The sequence below is a fragment of the Hippopotamus amphibius genome, chromosome 7 (genome assembly GCF_030028045.1).
Source record: "Hippopotamus amphibius kiboko isolate mHipAmp2 chromosome 7, mHipAmp2.hap2, whole genome shotgun sequence".
Lineage (NCBI taxonomy): Eukaryota > Metazoa > Chordata > Mammalia > Artiodactyla > Hippopotamidae > Hippopotamus > Hippopotamus amphibius.
This window is the reverse complement of record NC_080192.1, coordinates 140,925,718-140,941,168: the sequence shown is the minus strand read 5'-3', so window position 1 is coordinate 140,941,168 and position 15,451 is coordinate 140,925,718. Positions and strand designations below refer to the sequence as shown.

At 46.0% G+C, this 15,451-nt stretch overlaps 1 protein-coding gene across 1 annotated transcript in view; it reads left to right on the top strand.

Moving 5' to 3' along the window:
- Nucleotides 1-1,795: 1,795 nt before the first annotated feature.
- GREB1 (growth regulating estrogen receptor binding 1) overlaps nt 1,796-15,451 on the top strand; it is an 84,079-nt gene continuing 70,423 nt past the window's right edge. The window contains exons 1-2 of the mRNA XM_057741812.1: nt 1,796-1,859; nt 13,586-13,742. Coding sequence (XP_057597795.1) covers nt 13,586-13,742 — 157 coding nt within the window. The 5' untranslated portion in view covers nt 1,796-1,859. The remainder of the gene's footprint in view (nt 1,860-13,585; nt 13,743-15,451) is intronic.

The following is a 15,451-nucleotide window of genomic DNA, read 5'->3' as shown; positions in this document are numbered from 1 at the left end:
TATGGAGAAGGTGAAAGAAGCGTTAAGAAACCTTGAATTCTTCCACTGTGATCATGGCCTGTATAGTCAGTGTGATCTGTGTGCCGTCACTGTTCTAGGTACCCTCTGCATATTCATTCACAAAAGCCACACAACAAGCCTAAGAAACAGGTACTTTTATCCCTTTTATCAGAGTGGGGAAACTGAGGCACATAAAGGTTAGGTAAGTTGCTCAGGGTCAAATGCCCAGTAAGTCAGGATTCAAACCCAAGCCTGGGCCAAAGCCAAGATGTATCTCTCTAGATCTCTCTCTATATAATGAAATATCATATGTCAATACATTATATTACACATATGTGTATATATGTATTTCTCTCTCTGTTTCTATAACAATTTAAAACCTTTTTCTTGCTGAATGTTGTGTGCTAAGTATATCCGTATCATTTAAAAACTTCATGCATGGAGCCACAGGCGTGTGGATATCGGAGACTGCATTAAGCCTTCCTTTCCTGTTGGACATTTCTGTGGTGTCCAGTTTCCCACCATTGCAGCTAGTGCTCTGAGTGGCGGGTGGTGGTAGGCACTCCATGTGGGGTCACCTCCTCTCAGTCCCCAGGTATCCTCAGACCGGAGCTGCTCCCCCGACCCAGGGAGTGAAGCCACGCCTGGGTTTTCTCCCACAGCCTTGCTCGAGCAGAGCCACCAGGGGGCGCTGCCCGGCCCGTCTGTGACGGGGTGGGGACAGGTGGGGTCTCCACCTGCCTTGCTGGGGAGACGGGGCTCAGCCTGGGGAGGAACAGGTCTGCGACACGGAGCTCTTCCTTCCACCCCACGGTGGTTTTGAGGGCTGGGCCTTGAAACAGCTGAGAACTCTCTGCTGACTGGGACACCAACAAGAATACTCTAGCACTTTGGGCTTTGGTACCCAAAGCAGATGACGTGAAACCCCCTGGGTCCTATCCAAGTCATCTTGGCGGGCAAATAAAGGACCCTGGAAAGGAGATAAAAATCAGAGTTAAAGGGATTTAGCACAAATGAAGGGGGCTCCTGTGATTTCTTTTCTTCCCTTTTGCAGTAAGGATTTGAGCAGGATGGCTGGATTTCCAAGCGTTAGTTGCAACAGGAATGTGTAGGGAGATCTGGACAAGAGCTGGTGTTTTCATGATTTCCAGAGTGGTGGAAATGACTTACATAAGAGAAGTTTAAGAACGAGCCTCTGTGACTCTCAGGGGACTTCTTCTGGCCAGGTGTGTTCCTCGCTATTCACGGAGGCTGTTGTTTGGAGGGACACGTGCTTCCCAGGGTTGACGCCACACCTGTGGTCCTCCGGTGGCCAAGCAGGCTGCCTGATTCCCGTGGCAAAGCCCGTGCTCTTCCCTGACCCTTTGTTCTCTGCGCAAGAGGACATGGTTCCACGCCAAGTACAAAACTTTCATGTTTGAAAAGACTCGGTTTAACGGTTGGTGGTTAGACCGACAGATTGGTATGTACCTGCGTGGAGAGCACTCTGACCCAGCAAAACACTTCAGTGCTAAGAAGACGGAAAACTGTGGCATTTGCCATCTGACCCAGCAGGAGCCTGGGGCAGATGGAACTCAACTTGGAAAGTCTGCTGCTGGCTTTTTTTTTTTCCCCTTCCTGGTTGTTGTTGTAGCCTCGGGAGCAGATACTGCCTTTGAAACCTTTCCCCTGGCTGGCTTGGCTTGGGGAGCCAGGGTGTCAGGTCACTGGCACTTTTCTTGGGGGCATTAAGGGCTCCCCGCACGATCAAAGGCACAGCTGGCAGGGTGAGGGCTCAGTGAGCGCTTGCCCTTTGCTGAGCTCAGCCTGCCCCTGGCTGGTTGCTTTCTGGCTGCCTGAAATGACCAGCTTCTTGCAAGGTACGGTGTGTTGGACACTGGGAGCGGAGCACCCGCTTTGGGGGGTTGGAGAGGTTGGCGTTGGCTTTTCGGCTGATGAGAAAGTCAGTACCGGCCCGTGTCAAGCAGAATAATGCCAAAGCGTTTGCCTTTTCAGTAAGCCGAGTGAATCCCACTTAATGAATTTGTTTCCTCATTTTTACTGTTGCAAATGGTATCTAAAGCGCTTGGAACTTATTAGTTTTGCACAAGCTGGACACCAAGGAGCAGTTAGTCTAATTATAAATGATGTGCTAAGGAAATGTACAATACTCTTTGGATCCTGCCTGGTGGGTTCTGGAGAGAAGTTTTTCCATAGTTTCTTCTTCTCTGATAATCTTCCCTTGCTGTATTCTGAAGCTGCTTCTCTCCCATTCAGTTCTCCCTGCAACCGGGGGTGGGGACATCGCACTTGCTGGTCCCAGAGGAAGCACCATCCGACATTGTGTAGATAGATGTCTGGGTGGTGTGGTGCTGCGGCAGCTGTGGGCAGGACAGTCCTGGTTAGAGAGACAAGCAGATTAGACAGAAGTCAAGCCCTCAGCCCGGCTTTTCTTCCTTAAACAACACCTGTGGAGTTTATGAGTTCCTCTAGGGAAAATCGCAGAAATCTACATTAGAATGCTGTTTCCTGCCAGGAGGACCTCAAAGAGTTTATAGGAGACCATCCTGCAGTCTGAATGCGTTTATGGCCATATCATATATTCAGGAATGGGTGTGATGCTCTAGGAGTGTAGGGACTCTTCCTGTACTCCTAGAGCATCACACCCATTGCTCATACAGGAGGGCCCACCACGCTGCAGGGAATTACAGGAGGAGGTTGGAAATTCAGTCTTGAGAAGCCTTTGCTTTTGTTTTGTTTTCTGAAACTTTGGTCTCATAAGAAATAAATCACCATACTTGTGTGTTGGCTGAAGGATTCTTGACTTTTGCTGTAGGGATGTGGGAGGAGGAAGGAACGGGGGTTAGTGGCAGCTCAGATCTGAGCTGGAGTTTGGGGTGTTGACTCTGGGAGCGGCTGTGTGGGTTACCTTCTGGGAGGCCGGGAGGTCAGCAGGGATTCTGGGGGAGGGCTGTCTTCTAGAAAGGAACAGATGGGAGGGTCTGGGGACCAAAGGTGTGTTTTGGATGCGATTCAGAATGGAGGCAGATGGCAAAGGGAGGGGAAGAGGGGCCTGGCGGGGGCTGTGGATGGGTTTTCTCTCCCGTGAGCTTGAACTCCAGCTTTGACTCCAGGGGACTGCTGCTTTCTTCTCTGCCGTGGTCACCTCTCCAGGTGAGGCTAGAGAGGAGGCAGACGACAAGCATGAGTGGGTACCAGACCCGCTTTGTACGTAGCTCAGCGGACGCTGGTAAGGGAGCAGGCTGTAAGCAAGGGGATGGCTGGAGGGTCCTGAAAGCCTGGGGCGCTGGGCTCCTCTGGCATCCCGCGACCCCGGCCCTTCTGCATTGCAATGGTGGCACCACCGACTTCCTCCTCCTTCTAAAGCCCAGACTCCCCTCTTCCTCAGTCTCCACGTGAGCCTCCTTGAGTCTCAGTGTATTGCAATATTCTCCTATGTACCTCCTTCCGAAGCCTACATAATCTCTCTCACAGTTTGATTGTTCGGCTTAAAGTCCTTGCCTGACCCCTTAGGGTTAAACTTGAACATGTGTTCGCAGGGCTTAGTCCAGACTGGCTCTCAACACCCTCTTACACCTGCTCCATATCTCATCCCCCACCCCACCCACGTACCAGCGTCTAGAAGGACCTGTGTTCCCCAATCACACGTGGGTGTCACCCCCGGGTCAAGCCTGGGTGTGATGCCCACCTCCTGCCCAAATACCCTTTCTTCTTTTCGGCTGGCAAACCTGTCCTCATCCCCCAGATTCAGCTCTTCCAGGAGTTACCCTGAGATTGCCCTGAGATAGAACCTTCCACGCCCCTCTGTTTCCTTTGGAGCTGCCCTCTCGCCTAAATCCCTGCTAAGACAAGGGCCACACTGCCTTGTTTACCTGCACTTCCTTCCTACCTGTGAGTTTCTTCAGGTCAGGGACTCTGTGTCTTTTACTTGCACCCTTAGCTCCAAGTAGGAATGAAATATTTCTGCCACATATTCAAATTAGACTATTTAAGTATTTAACTTTAAGGCAAAACCATGAATCTAAAAGGAAGGTTCTCTGCTTCTCATAGAGGAAGCAGAGAACAGGCCCGGTGTTGTCGATTGGTGGTTTAGGACGGACCCAGCTGTCTGAGCTTGGTTCTGAGACCTTGAAGGCCTCCCGCCGTGTCTTCTCTTTGGCCTGGGGGGGCCTGGGTGGTGGTGAGCAGGGCCTCTCTCTGGCCACGGCGGGGTAAAGCACAGAGTCAGCAGCTGACGCTTTGCCGGATCTCGTCCAAAGAGACAGTTCAGGGCTCCGTGGGCGATCCGTGAGCTTGGCTGCTCCATCCGGCAGTTCAAGCCCCCGAGGAGATGGGGAAACCCAGATGCACCCTGTGTGGCTTTACGGGGAGCAACCCGGAGCCCAGTGAGGTGCGTGCAGAGTGCTGGGGGTGGGGGCGGGAGAAGGGGCCATGAATGTCGGCCTCAGTGTGAGCTGAGGGGAGAACAGGCACAAACAGGGCCCATGGGGTAGCAGAGTGTTCACGAGGAAAGAACAGAAGTGCACATCTTGTACTTCGATGCTCGCGGAAAGGGCTCCCCTCTGACCCTGCTTGGAATGGAAAATAGTCAGGTGAGTTCAGGTAATACCTGGGGCAAGGAGGCATTAGCTAATACGCTTTCTGGAACTGTAACAGCGATGGCATCCTGCGGGCGTCCTGGGGGCCGAAATGAAAACCTCAGATGTGTCTACTTGGTACCCCTGGGGCTTCTGAGTCTGCATGTGATGCTATCAGACGGGACCAGGCTCCATTTCTTTGCCATCCTTGCTATAACCCTGAACAGGTGGTCTCCCTCTCCTTTTCCATCTCCCTCTGCCTCCTTTTAGGAGTTATCCGGAACCTGCAGTATTTATGGGAAATACAGAAGTGACTAGAATAGTTTCTGATGTCAAGGAGCTTCAGGTCTGGAGAGGAAGAGGGATAAGCCGTATGGATGACCTCTAGTTGGATAGGCACACTGCAATTGGTGTACTCCTAAAGGAAGCCAGTGTTGCTACCTTGTACAGTGAATCAAGTTAAGATCTCTTATTAGCAGTTAGAAATTAGAATTATGAGCAGTTAATTCCAGTTTAAGAGAGAAAACTGGAATTTATTAACATCTACTATGTGCTAACAACGCTATATATGTTAGTTCATTTAGCCCTCGTTACAACTCTGGGAGGTGGTTTGTATGTATTATCCTCATTTTACAAATGAGGAAATGGAGGTTCAGAGAGGTTAGGTACCTTGCCCGAGGCCACACAGCTCAAAAGAAGCATAGTAATAAATGAAGCCCCTGGTAGTCTTATTCCAAAGTATTATAACGTATGCTTTTTACTACCCAGCAGGCAGATTATGAATGCTTTTGCATTTGAAAAATTGGTAAAGTCCAACTTTACTGAGGGGTTTATTGTGTTATAACTCGAAGGGCCTTGCAGGACCCTAAGAGTCCTGCTGGTTTTGATCTAAGTCGACACCATGGCCAAGAAACGAAGAGCTTGCCCCCAGCACATCGCTGGGCTCAGTCTCCACACACAGAGGGACCCAGCCAATGATGTGTGCCTCTGGAGGAAATGGGAAGTGGGTGAGGGTCTGTGAATGGATTAATTGGAAATCCCTGTGGGGAAGGGGGAAGAGCTGGCTCTGATGGGTGAGCAGCAGTGGGAGGTGATGGCTTTATTTTTATGAGCAGAATGACTAGTGTGCGTCAGCCAGGGATACACAGAGCTGGGTGTCATCTTAGGAAGTGAGTTCCAGCCATTCCAGGGACCAATAACCATTATTGACAGATGGGGGTTCTGGGTTTAAGCAGAGGTGTCCCGTTACTTGACTGATAAAAGGCAAAGTGAAAGGTGCTCAGAAAGGAACAGGAAAATCATTGTGGACCCAGAGTTTAGCTGGACACAGAACTCTTCAGAGTCCCCAGAAAATGTTGATGAGCTTTTTAAGTGAAATGGATTTTCTGCCTCTTGGGCAAAACTTTTGATTTTTTTTCCCCCTGCACCCCGCGCCTTGTGGGATCTTAATTTCCTGACCAGGGATCGAACCTGTGCCCTCTGCAGTGGAAGCGTGGAGTCCTAACCATTGGACTGCCAGGGTATTCCCCAAAACTTTTTGATATTCTAGTCTTTAAAAAAAAGACAGAAAGAAAAAGGAAAAAGGTCACTTCAAGGAGAGGCCGGAGTGGGAATGTTTTTCTTTCAAAGGGCTGGAGTCTAGTTTAATCCCTGCATTTATCTCCAGGAAAGGGCCAGTCAAGCTGTCGGAGAGGCAGACACTGTCCAGGCCCTGGCTGGGCGGCTCGCTCAGTGTTTGTTTGTCCTGCCTGTCTCTTGAAGCGGCAGTGAGCCTACTCCCACTCCTCCCTCGGGGAGACCTGCCTTCAGGTAGCATTCTTAGAATGCTCTTGCTTTTCTTTCTCTGGCTAGAAATGTGTCATTTTAAGTGGAGATTTTCCTTTGCTGGGGCTGTGTTTTCTTGTCCTGGCAGCCCCCCTTTTGGTAAAGCACCACTAAGGAAGAACCTAAGGTAATCCTCTTCTAATCAAAAGTTTTGGCTGGACAAGTGGACACCATTAAAAAAGCAAAAACCAAAACCAAGAACTTGAAAAAAATGCTCCCTTTTCTGAAGTCACTGGCTTCACTGAAAGCAAAGATTCACTTGCTTTGGGCCATTATTGGACATTCTAAAATTGTCCCAAATGTGAGACCTTGGACAAATCACTTAATCTCATCCTGCCTCGGTTTCCAAATATATAAAATGAGAACCATGCTGTGTGCATTTTAGGGCCATGGTGAAGATGATATAAATGACCCATGTAAACCAAGCAAGGTGTCTGCACAAAGCGGCCCTAATAGTTGATGACTATTGTTTTGGTTACTATGTGAACTGTTCTTGGGGTTTCTGTTGCTAAAGGAAATAATAAAGATGTGAAGAAAATAAATGCTTTTAAATCCCATACACAGTCTCTTCACCTGTAAATGAAGACAATAGGACTTACATCACAGGACTGCTGACACAAAGTAGATACTAAGCAAATATTGGTTTTCTTATACTTTCGTTCAAACTCGGCTCCCCCCTCATATATGTGTATATATCTGTCTGTTGATTTATAAATTGCATGCATGGACCTCAGTATATCCTGTATGTTATTTACACTATAAAACATATACTGAAAAATAATATAATGATTAGATAAAATGGATACAAACAGAGGTTTTTATATTTTCTCTTTTTATTCACCTTGGTTGTGATGCTGCACTGTGTATGGTAAGTACTACAATAGGGACTTCGTAAGGTCGGTCACGTGGTTCAGTGAGTATAGGTAGAAGCTTCTTCTATGAATAGTTGCAGGGTCTTATGGGCTCCCAGAGTACCAACGAGAACACTGGGGCTGGCAGGACGTCCGGTTTCAGATGTGTGTGTATGCTTAGTCTTTTGAGGCTGACTTTCCAGTGCTATCCTCTAGAAGTTTGGAGGAATGCCATAGCTTTCTGTAAAACTGGGAATTGTCTTGACATAACTGGAAAAAAACACTACAAGGTAATGGTAATACAGGTTTATAACCCTTCACCTGAGGATGTCTGAGGTTTTCATGGAAGAGATTCTTGGAGATGGGCTTTTAATTGCAAACCAGGCACTAGCTGTGTGTCATTAGACAAATCTCCCAACCTCTCTGAGCCTTAGTTTCTTCATCTATAAAATAGGGATACAAGTAGGGAGAGAAATAATGACCAGAAAGGATCGTTGCTAGGATTAAATTCAGTGATGCTTGCGGAGATGCTTAGCAGGTGGCCTGCCTTTGCTGTGGGTCTGTGATTTACCATGATCTTCAATTGCTCTTCTACTGAGATTCTCTGTGATGTCCGTCTCCCATTTTTATGCTTGCATTTCATTTATTTTTTAAAATGTAACCTTCAGCTTTTAATAAACATAAACGTGCACACAGTCTAAAAACTTAAATGTTATAAGCTTTAAAATGAAAAACACCGATCCTCTTCGCTCCTATTTCCACTTCAATTCCTGCTACCTAGAAACAACCATCTCTTAATTCTTTCTTTTTCTTTACTTTTCTGGAATTTACCTCTTTATTTACAAATAATAACTCATGCTGCAGTTTCTTAATTATTCCTAGACAACTTTTCATTCTTATGGTGGATTGAGAATTGAGCGTTCTCTCATCTCTCTCCCCCTCCCCACCAAACACATGTGTGCACCCCCCTTTTACCTTTCCCCATCTTCCAAAATAGTTGCAGGCACACCTTGGAGATATTGCAGGCTCAGTTCCAGGCCACTGCAATAAAGTGAATCACATGAATTTTTTGGTTTCTTAGTGCGTATAAAAGTTCTGTTTATACTATATGGTAGTCTGTTAAGTGTGCAATAGCGTTATGTCTAAAAAATGTATGTACCCCAATTAAAAAGTACTTTATTGCTAAAAAATGCTAGCCATCATCTGAGCCTTCAGTGAGTCAGAATCTTTTTGCTGGTGGAGGGTTGGAAATATTGTGAGAATTGCCAAACTGACACAGAGACAGGAAGTGAGCAAATGCTGTTTTTATTTGATTATTGAAACATAGTTAATTTATGTTGTTTCAAGTGTACAGCAAAGTGATTCAGTTATACATATTTATATATATATATTCTTTTTCAGATTCTTTTCAATTATAGGTTATTACAATGTATTGACTATGGTTCCCTGTTCTGTACGGTAGGTCCTTGTTGTTTACCTCTTTTAGATATAGTAGTATGTTTGTTAATCCCAAACTCCAATTTTTCTCCACCAGGCCTCCAGGTCTTCCCTCCAATTTTATTCCAAACATCCTTGCCCAACTGACCTGTTTAAAACATCACCTTTATCATCATAAATCCCTAGTTCTGAAGCTTCAGGGCTGTGACCTACTAAAACAATGTCTAATTTTTACTCTCAATTTGTTTGTTTTTTTCACACCATGGTGCCATCTTTGCTACTCATTAAATGCACTTACTTTCTTTTTCTAAAGCATGTGTGTATTCGTGGAGCTTTCCTGCCTTTGTACCCTCCTGTTTCTTTCCCAAATGCTAGCCCAAATTTTTGGCCAAAAATATCCTACTCTTCCTTTTCCACCCACTTTGGGTACCAGCTGTTTTGGACCTCCTGAGTACTCACTGATATCCCCCAAGACCTCTGCCACGCCTTACGTTGTAGGAATTACAGGCTATAGCACTTTTTGTCACTTGTTATTTATGATTTGAAATTCTTATCTTTTCACATGCATGTTCAGATTTAGCTAGAAATGAATGGTCATGCACTGACTACCAAGTGCCCTGCTAGGCACTTTCACAAAAGTGCCTAGACACTTTCACTGTCTCTTCTACTCTCTGTGATGACCAGTCAGTTCTTTAAAGAGCCCATTTTACAGATGAGAATACTGAGGCCCAGTGAGCCACACATTCTCTCTCCATCTACTTACCAGGCTCCTGTGCATTAAGGTGAAGGCTGTGGTTTGGCCGTCGTCGCTGTGGTGATGGGCACTGCTTCAGATTCTGTGGTTGAAGAGATCACACACCAGCATTGAGAAGGGCTGGGCCAGGCCTTGGAAGGCAGGCAGCGGAGTATGATGTGTCAGGGTGGGAAAGGAATTCCTGCAGTTTGCAGACTTGAATAACTGCAGCAGGAGACGAGCAAAGAAGATGTGCCCAGGGACCAAGTGGTCAGAGCCCAGCCCCTGGAGGTCACAGGTGTCACCTTGGATCCACGAGGCTTTGGGGAGGAGTTTGGCTTTGATGTTTGACCCTGAACAAGGCTCTCCTCTCTCTGGCTCTTTAGTTCCCCACGTGACAGTTGTGGGATCCTAGCGCGCCCCAACTGGGCCTCCATCTCAGCCTGCTCTGCCCTCGGATCCCAAACCCTCCTCACTGGCAGGTGGTCTTGTCTGTGAGATGGAGCACTGCCAGGTGTAGGTAGGAAGTTTCCACACCATTTGATTGTGGTCCAGTAGGACTAACGAAAAGGGCCACAACACTGTCATACGATTCTCGGTGTCCTTCCCCATCCTCAGTTACCAGCATCTACTTCGGATTTCAGATGCTTCATTAGGTGGGAGTGGGGTCATTGCCTCTCTTATTATTTGCTTCTAGACATTAAAGCTTTGATGTTTGCTCAGGGCTGTAAAATACAACTTCCATTTTTTTGAGTGTGAACACTCTTCTGTCTATGCCGTTGTGCCTTTTGTGTTTCTCCCCACCTCCTTCCCTCTTTCCTTCCCCTGCCCTTCCTCCCTCCCCCTCCCCTTAATTCTATTTTCTTTCAACAAGAGTTCTCCCAGGTCACTTATCATCTCTGAGACTTGGATTTGCCATCTTTAAAACGGGCTTCATATTATCCCTCACGTGACTACCGGGCGCACGGAACAAGGTGCCTGGCATGTGGGAGCCGGACGATGTTAGTTTTCTCTCTTCCTCTTTACTGCTCTGTCCACACCAGGCATTGCTCTGCCTTCACCGCTGGAGTCCTCTGGGGTCAGGGCGCCCATCGGCTGTCAGGTGAGTGGCACAGGACCTTGGGAAGGGAGGGTCTGGATGCCCTGAGCATTTCTTTCAACCATCGACTGATTCTGCAGGGGCCCCAGGTAAAATGAGCCAGACTTACAGCTCCTTTCTGTGTATGTTGAGCTCTTCAGACAAAGGTCTATAGAAACAGGAGGCATTTGTGATGTTATTAATTGGCGGCAGCTTTCCACGGACCACCCTGAATGGAAATGAACGCAAGTGGCCCCAGAGGTGGCCGGTAATCCCTCATTCGTGTGTTGAAAGATGCAGCGGGTTGAGAGAAAAGGCAGAAGGCAGACCGAGGGCCCTGCAGCCTCTTCTGACTCAGCCTGTTAGGTGATTTTGGCCGATGCCCTCTCTCTTTCAGGAGCACTTTCTTCTTGTTGGGGGTAGTTCCTGAAGCAATGCTCCCACCGGCTCATTTCCCCAGGCTGTAAGCAGAGGCTGACCAAGGGGGCCCTGTGCTCAGCAGTTATTGCCACAAGCAGGAAGTGTTTAATGGTTTCCATTTACTTTTAGTTGCAAGAAGGAAGGCTGAGCCTTTCTTACAACAGAGGCAGAAAATCAACCTGATGACTCGGGCCCATTTTACCCTCGGGAGGGAAACCAGAGCTCCTTAGGGCACCAACGGTCCCATCTTGAAATTGCTTGGCCACCTACAGAGTAAGGACAAGGGGGATTTCTTCCCTATTGGTGTGTGAGGTGGTACCTGGCATGTGAAGCCAGTCTTACAACTAGCGTGATTATGTGCGTCACACACTGTAATGAAGCAGGAAGCCACTGTCCTGTGGTCCTGTCGGGGATGGCATCTTGTGCTTTTTTTTTTTTTTTTTGGCTGCGCCATGGTACGTGTGGGATCTTTGCTCCCCCACCTGGGATTGAACCCGGGCCCCCTGCAGTGGAGGCTCGGAGTCCTAACAACTGGACCACCAGGGAATTCCCCACCTGTGCTATTTCTAGGTCAAATGCCACTTTGAAAATTAACAGTAGAGGAGACACAAAATATGTGAGGATGTAGAAAAGTTAAATAATCTACTTTCATACCCTGAAGAGAGTTTAATCTTTTCTCATATGACAGCATATTTGTAAAACTGGCACCCGTCAGAAAGAAACCCTTAGCAAATTTTAAAAGTAGCGTTTTTAAAGACCACAGTCGTGATTATCCAATAAAAATTATAAATAAATAATATAAGGCTACTCCTTCTTCCTCCCAAATTCTATTTAGAAATTAAACCTACATTCCTGGATAATTATTGAATCAAAAAGTGAATCCCAAGGGAGATCATAAACTGTCTAAAAAGAAATGAAAAGGGGACCACTTTACACTATACCAAGGGGCCATTGCACAGGAGACACCCAGAGGAAAATGTGTAGCCTTAAATATCTCCATTATCAGAGCAGTAAGATGGAAAATAATGATGACCATAAAGTACTCATTTTAAGAAGTTGTTTAGAAGTACAACAAAATAAACCAAAAGGGAACAGAAAAAAGGAGATCTAAACAAAAACTAAATGAAATAGGAAATAAACAGAAAACATTAGGAAGGAATGTACATTTAAGTGCCAGTTCGTGGGAAGGACTAAACAGAATTTAACCATATGTCTGATCCCAAAGAAATGTCTGAGCAAATATCTGAACCTTCACTCAATGCAATGTAATGTAGCCATTAAAATGGTTCTAACAGCATTTGTAAGAGGATTGGGTGAAATGTTTGTTATGAAATGTTCAAATGAAAAGAGCAGAATCGAAAATTGTATCACAGAGTGATTATACCTGTGTGGATACGGTCTCCCATCTCCCTCCTGCTCCCCGGAGAATTAAGTCTGGAAAGAATGCATCAAAGTATGAGAAAGAACAGAGCACTGACGTGTGCTCAACACAGAGGAACAGTAAAGACGTGCTAACAGAAGGAAGGACCGCATACTGTATGATTTCATTAATAAGTGTCTATAGACAAAAAGTACGCTAGTGGCTGCTTAGGGCTGGAGGATTGGGGACTTTGGGGGTGACGGCTAATGGGAATGAAATTTCTTTTGGGGGTGATGAGAGTGTTCTAAAATCAATTGTGTAATGGCTGCACCACATGTGAATATACACTAAAAACCATTGACTTGTACCCTTTTTAAAAAAATTAAAGTATGGTTGATTTACAGTGTTGTGTTAGTTTCCGGTATACAGCAAAGTGACTCAGTTATACATATATATCTATTCTTTTTCATTGTTTTCCATGATAGGTTATTACAAGATATTGAATGTAGTTCCCTATGCTATACAGTAGGACCTTGTTCTTTATTTTATGTATAGTGAGTGAATGGGATGGTATGTGAATTAGATCTTAAGTTGCTACAAAAAGAAAAATCACAGTGGTTATCTTGGGAGATGGACATAGTGATTTTCCTCCTGTTTTTCCACCCTCTTCTGTAATTTCCAGATTTCCAGATGTAATTCTGCATTACTTGTCTAATGGAAACATAATAAACTAAAAACACTTTAAAGGAAGAGTGTTCACAGTTGGCCTTTTAGCAGAGGAGGCAAGGATGGGAAGTCTGCTGGCCTTCCTCCTGAGAAGGTGAAGGCAGACCAGGTCCCGTAATCCTGAAATCGGGGACTGGTTGTCATGGATCGCTGCTTTGTCAGCTGCTCTCACACAAAAGTGGCGCCGGGCTATTCTTCTGCAAGTCGAGGAAAAGAAAGTGTCATTTGTCTGGGGTCTCTCAAAAGCAGGATCACCTCTCAGGGAAAAGCTGGGGGTCTGTGAAACTTGCAGATGACTAAGAGCCAATTTCTAGTAAAATCTAAGAGGTGTCAGACTCTGCTATGAGTGCTAAATTAGAGAAAGCTGTTACTTATATAACTTCCTGTAATTGCCCGGCAGTAGCTGCAGCTGAGAGCCGAGAGCTTCCCGCTCCTCCTCTTGGCTGAGTGGGGGATACAGGGCCCTCCCCTCCTTGCAGTCGGGATCCCTTTTACCTTTGGACGTTGTGCTCGGGGTCAGGCTTTTTAACCGAAATTGAAATGCCATTTTAACAGAAGACGCCTTCGTCTCTTTTGAAGATGGGAAACTCTTACGCTGGACAGCTGAAGACCACGCGGTTCGAGGAGGTCCTGCACAACTCCATCGAGGCCTCGCTGCGCTCCAACAGCCTGGTACCCAGGCCCATCTTCTCCCAGTTGTACTTGGAAGCAGAGCAGCAGCTTTCTGCTCTAGAAGGTAGGAGATACGTCCATGCCTTTCTTTTACCGTGTGCGGGAATGTTAGCAGTGGGACTGGAAATTCTTTCCTCTTCTGAGCAAACTGTAGAAACTATTGGGTCTCAAAGAACAGAATTATTAGAAAAGAGAAAGTTGCATGTGCATCCTTACTTGGCTAAAACTGTTTCAGCCATAAAGTTGCAAGGAATAAAATGATTCGTTGGACTAGTAGGAGAAGGAAAGGGCCATGTTAGCCTGTTCTGAGTTGGATGTTACTTTTATTAAAAGGTTTGATGGTCTCACTTGAATAAGTAGGACTTTTTAACATACTTTTGACCCTCAGTTATATTTTTCTTTTTCTTTGTGATTTGTGGCTGTATCTTTGCAAAGGAGTGTGGGTAGTTTTTCTTTGTGATAGCAGTTATAAAAGCCCTCCAGAAACTGTTAAAAACCGAGACCAATTGTGTGCCAGGAATAAATTATCTTCAGGCCTGGGGTTAGGTTTAGGGTTTACTTGATTATCCAGAGAGTAAACTGACTATTTTTCAATCTTTCGTTTGTATTTTTTATAGTCGTGTATTTTCTTACACGGCAATCCAAAGTATGAGAGTTATTGCTCTAAGGAAGATCTTTTTATTTTGTCTTTCACTTGAAGTTACCTGCAGACTTCACTTAGCTTTTGAAGTAAAAGAGGGCTGTGGTTTAAAACAAAAATTAACTAATTAATGAAGCATGCAGTATGCTGCGTCCTGTCTTGGGGTGGTCATGATGTGTGTGTGTCACTGTGAGTGTGTGACTGTGTGTGGGGGTGATGGGCTGGGGACGGTTGCACATAAGGGGAAAATGAGGCACAGAGGTCCTCATGTGATATCTGATAGTCTATTATTCAAGCAGGGAGGCATTCTTTGTGTCACTCTTTAAAACGTCCTTACAAAATTAACCTTGCAAATAGCAACCACTAAGGACCTAAAGGAACTGGATCTGGGTCTGAGAGAAAGTAGATTGTGATCAAAAGTACAAATTAGGAAACCTAAGAATTCTCTGATATTCACATTGAAAGTACCAGTGTTTTCTGGCACAGGAAGCATTACTGTGACATTGGGGGCATTTGAGAAATAATTGGGGGGTCTCTCATAGACTGTTTTCGGCTAGCTGAAAGACATGTGAAATGTATATTTAATGGTCATCCTTAACTTCTTACAATATTGAAAGGCTTTGTTTCTAATGATGAATAATGTATTGATAAATAACTTCGTACATTTGAATGGCACCTTAAAATCAACAGAGTGCTTTCACCTCCACCAGTGATTGGGCCCCATGATTTGGGAAAATGAAAGATGGGTTTGAAGTTCTGAAGGATGTTCACCTGGGGACAGGTGGGGAGAAAGCCCTAGGGTTTCCCAGTCAGCCTTTCGTGGGGTCAAAGCTCTCCATAGATGACCTTCGCTGGCCTCTAAGTGAGAGGCTGCATCCTGAACATTCCGACTTCTCGGGCTGCCCTCACCTGTCCTCATCACGTGGCGCTTTCCAGGGACAACTTGCAGGCTTGCGCGGCCCGGGCCTCCTGTGTTGAGTGCCAAAGGCTCCCCGCCAGCTGCCAGCCGGCTTGGTCAGCCCTCGTGTTGGTATGAAAACCAGAGCAGGCCCTTTCTATGATTTTTCCCATTTGTCTGGCACACAGCATAGAGAAATCCTCTGAGATTTCGTTTCTCTAGTGCTGGGAGGAGG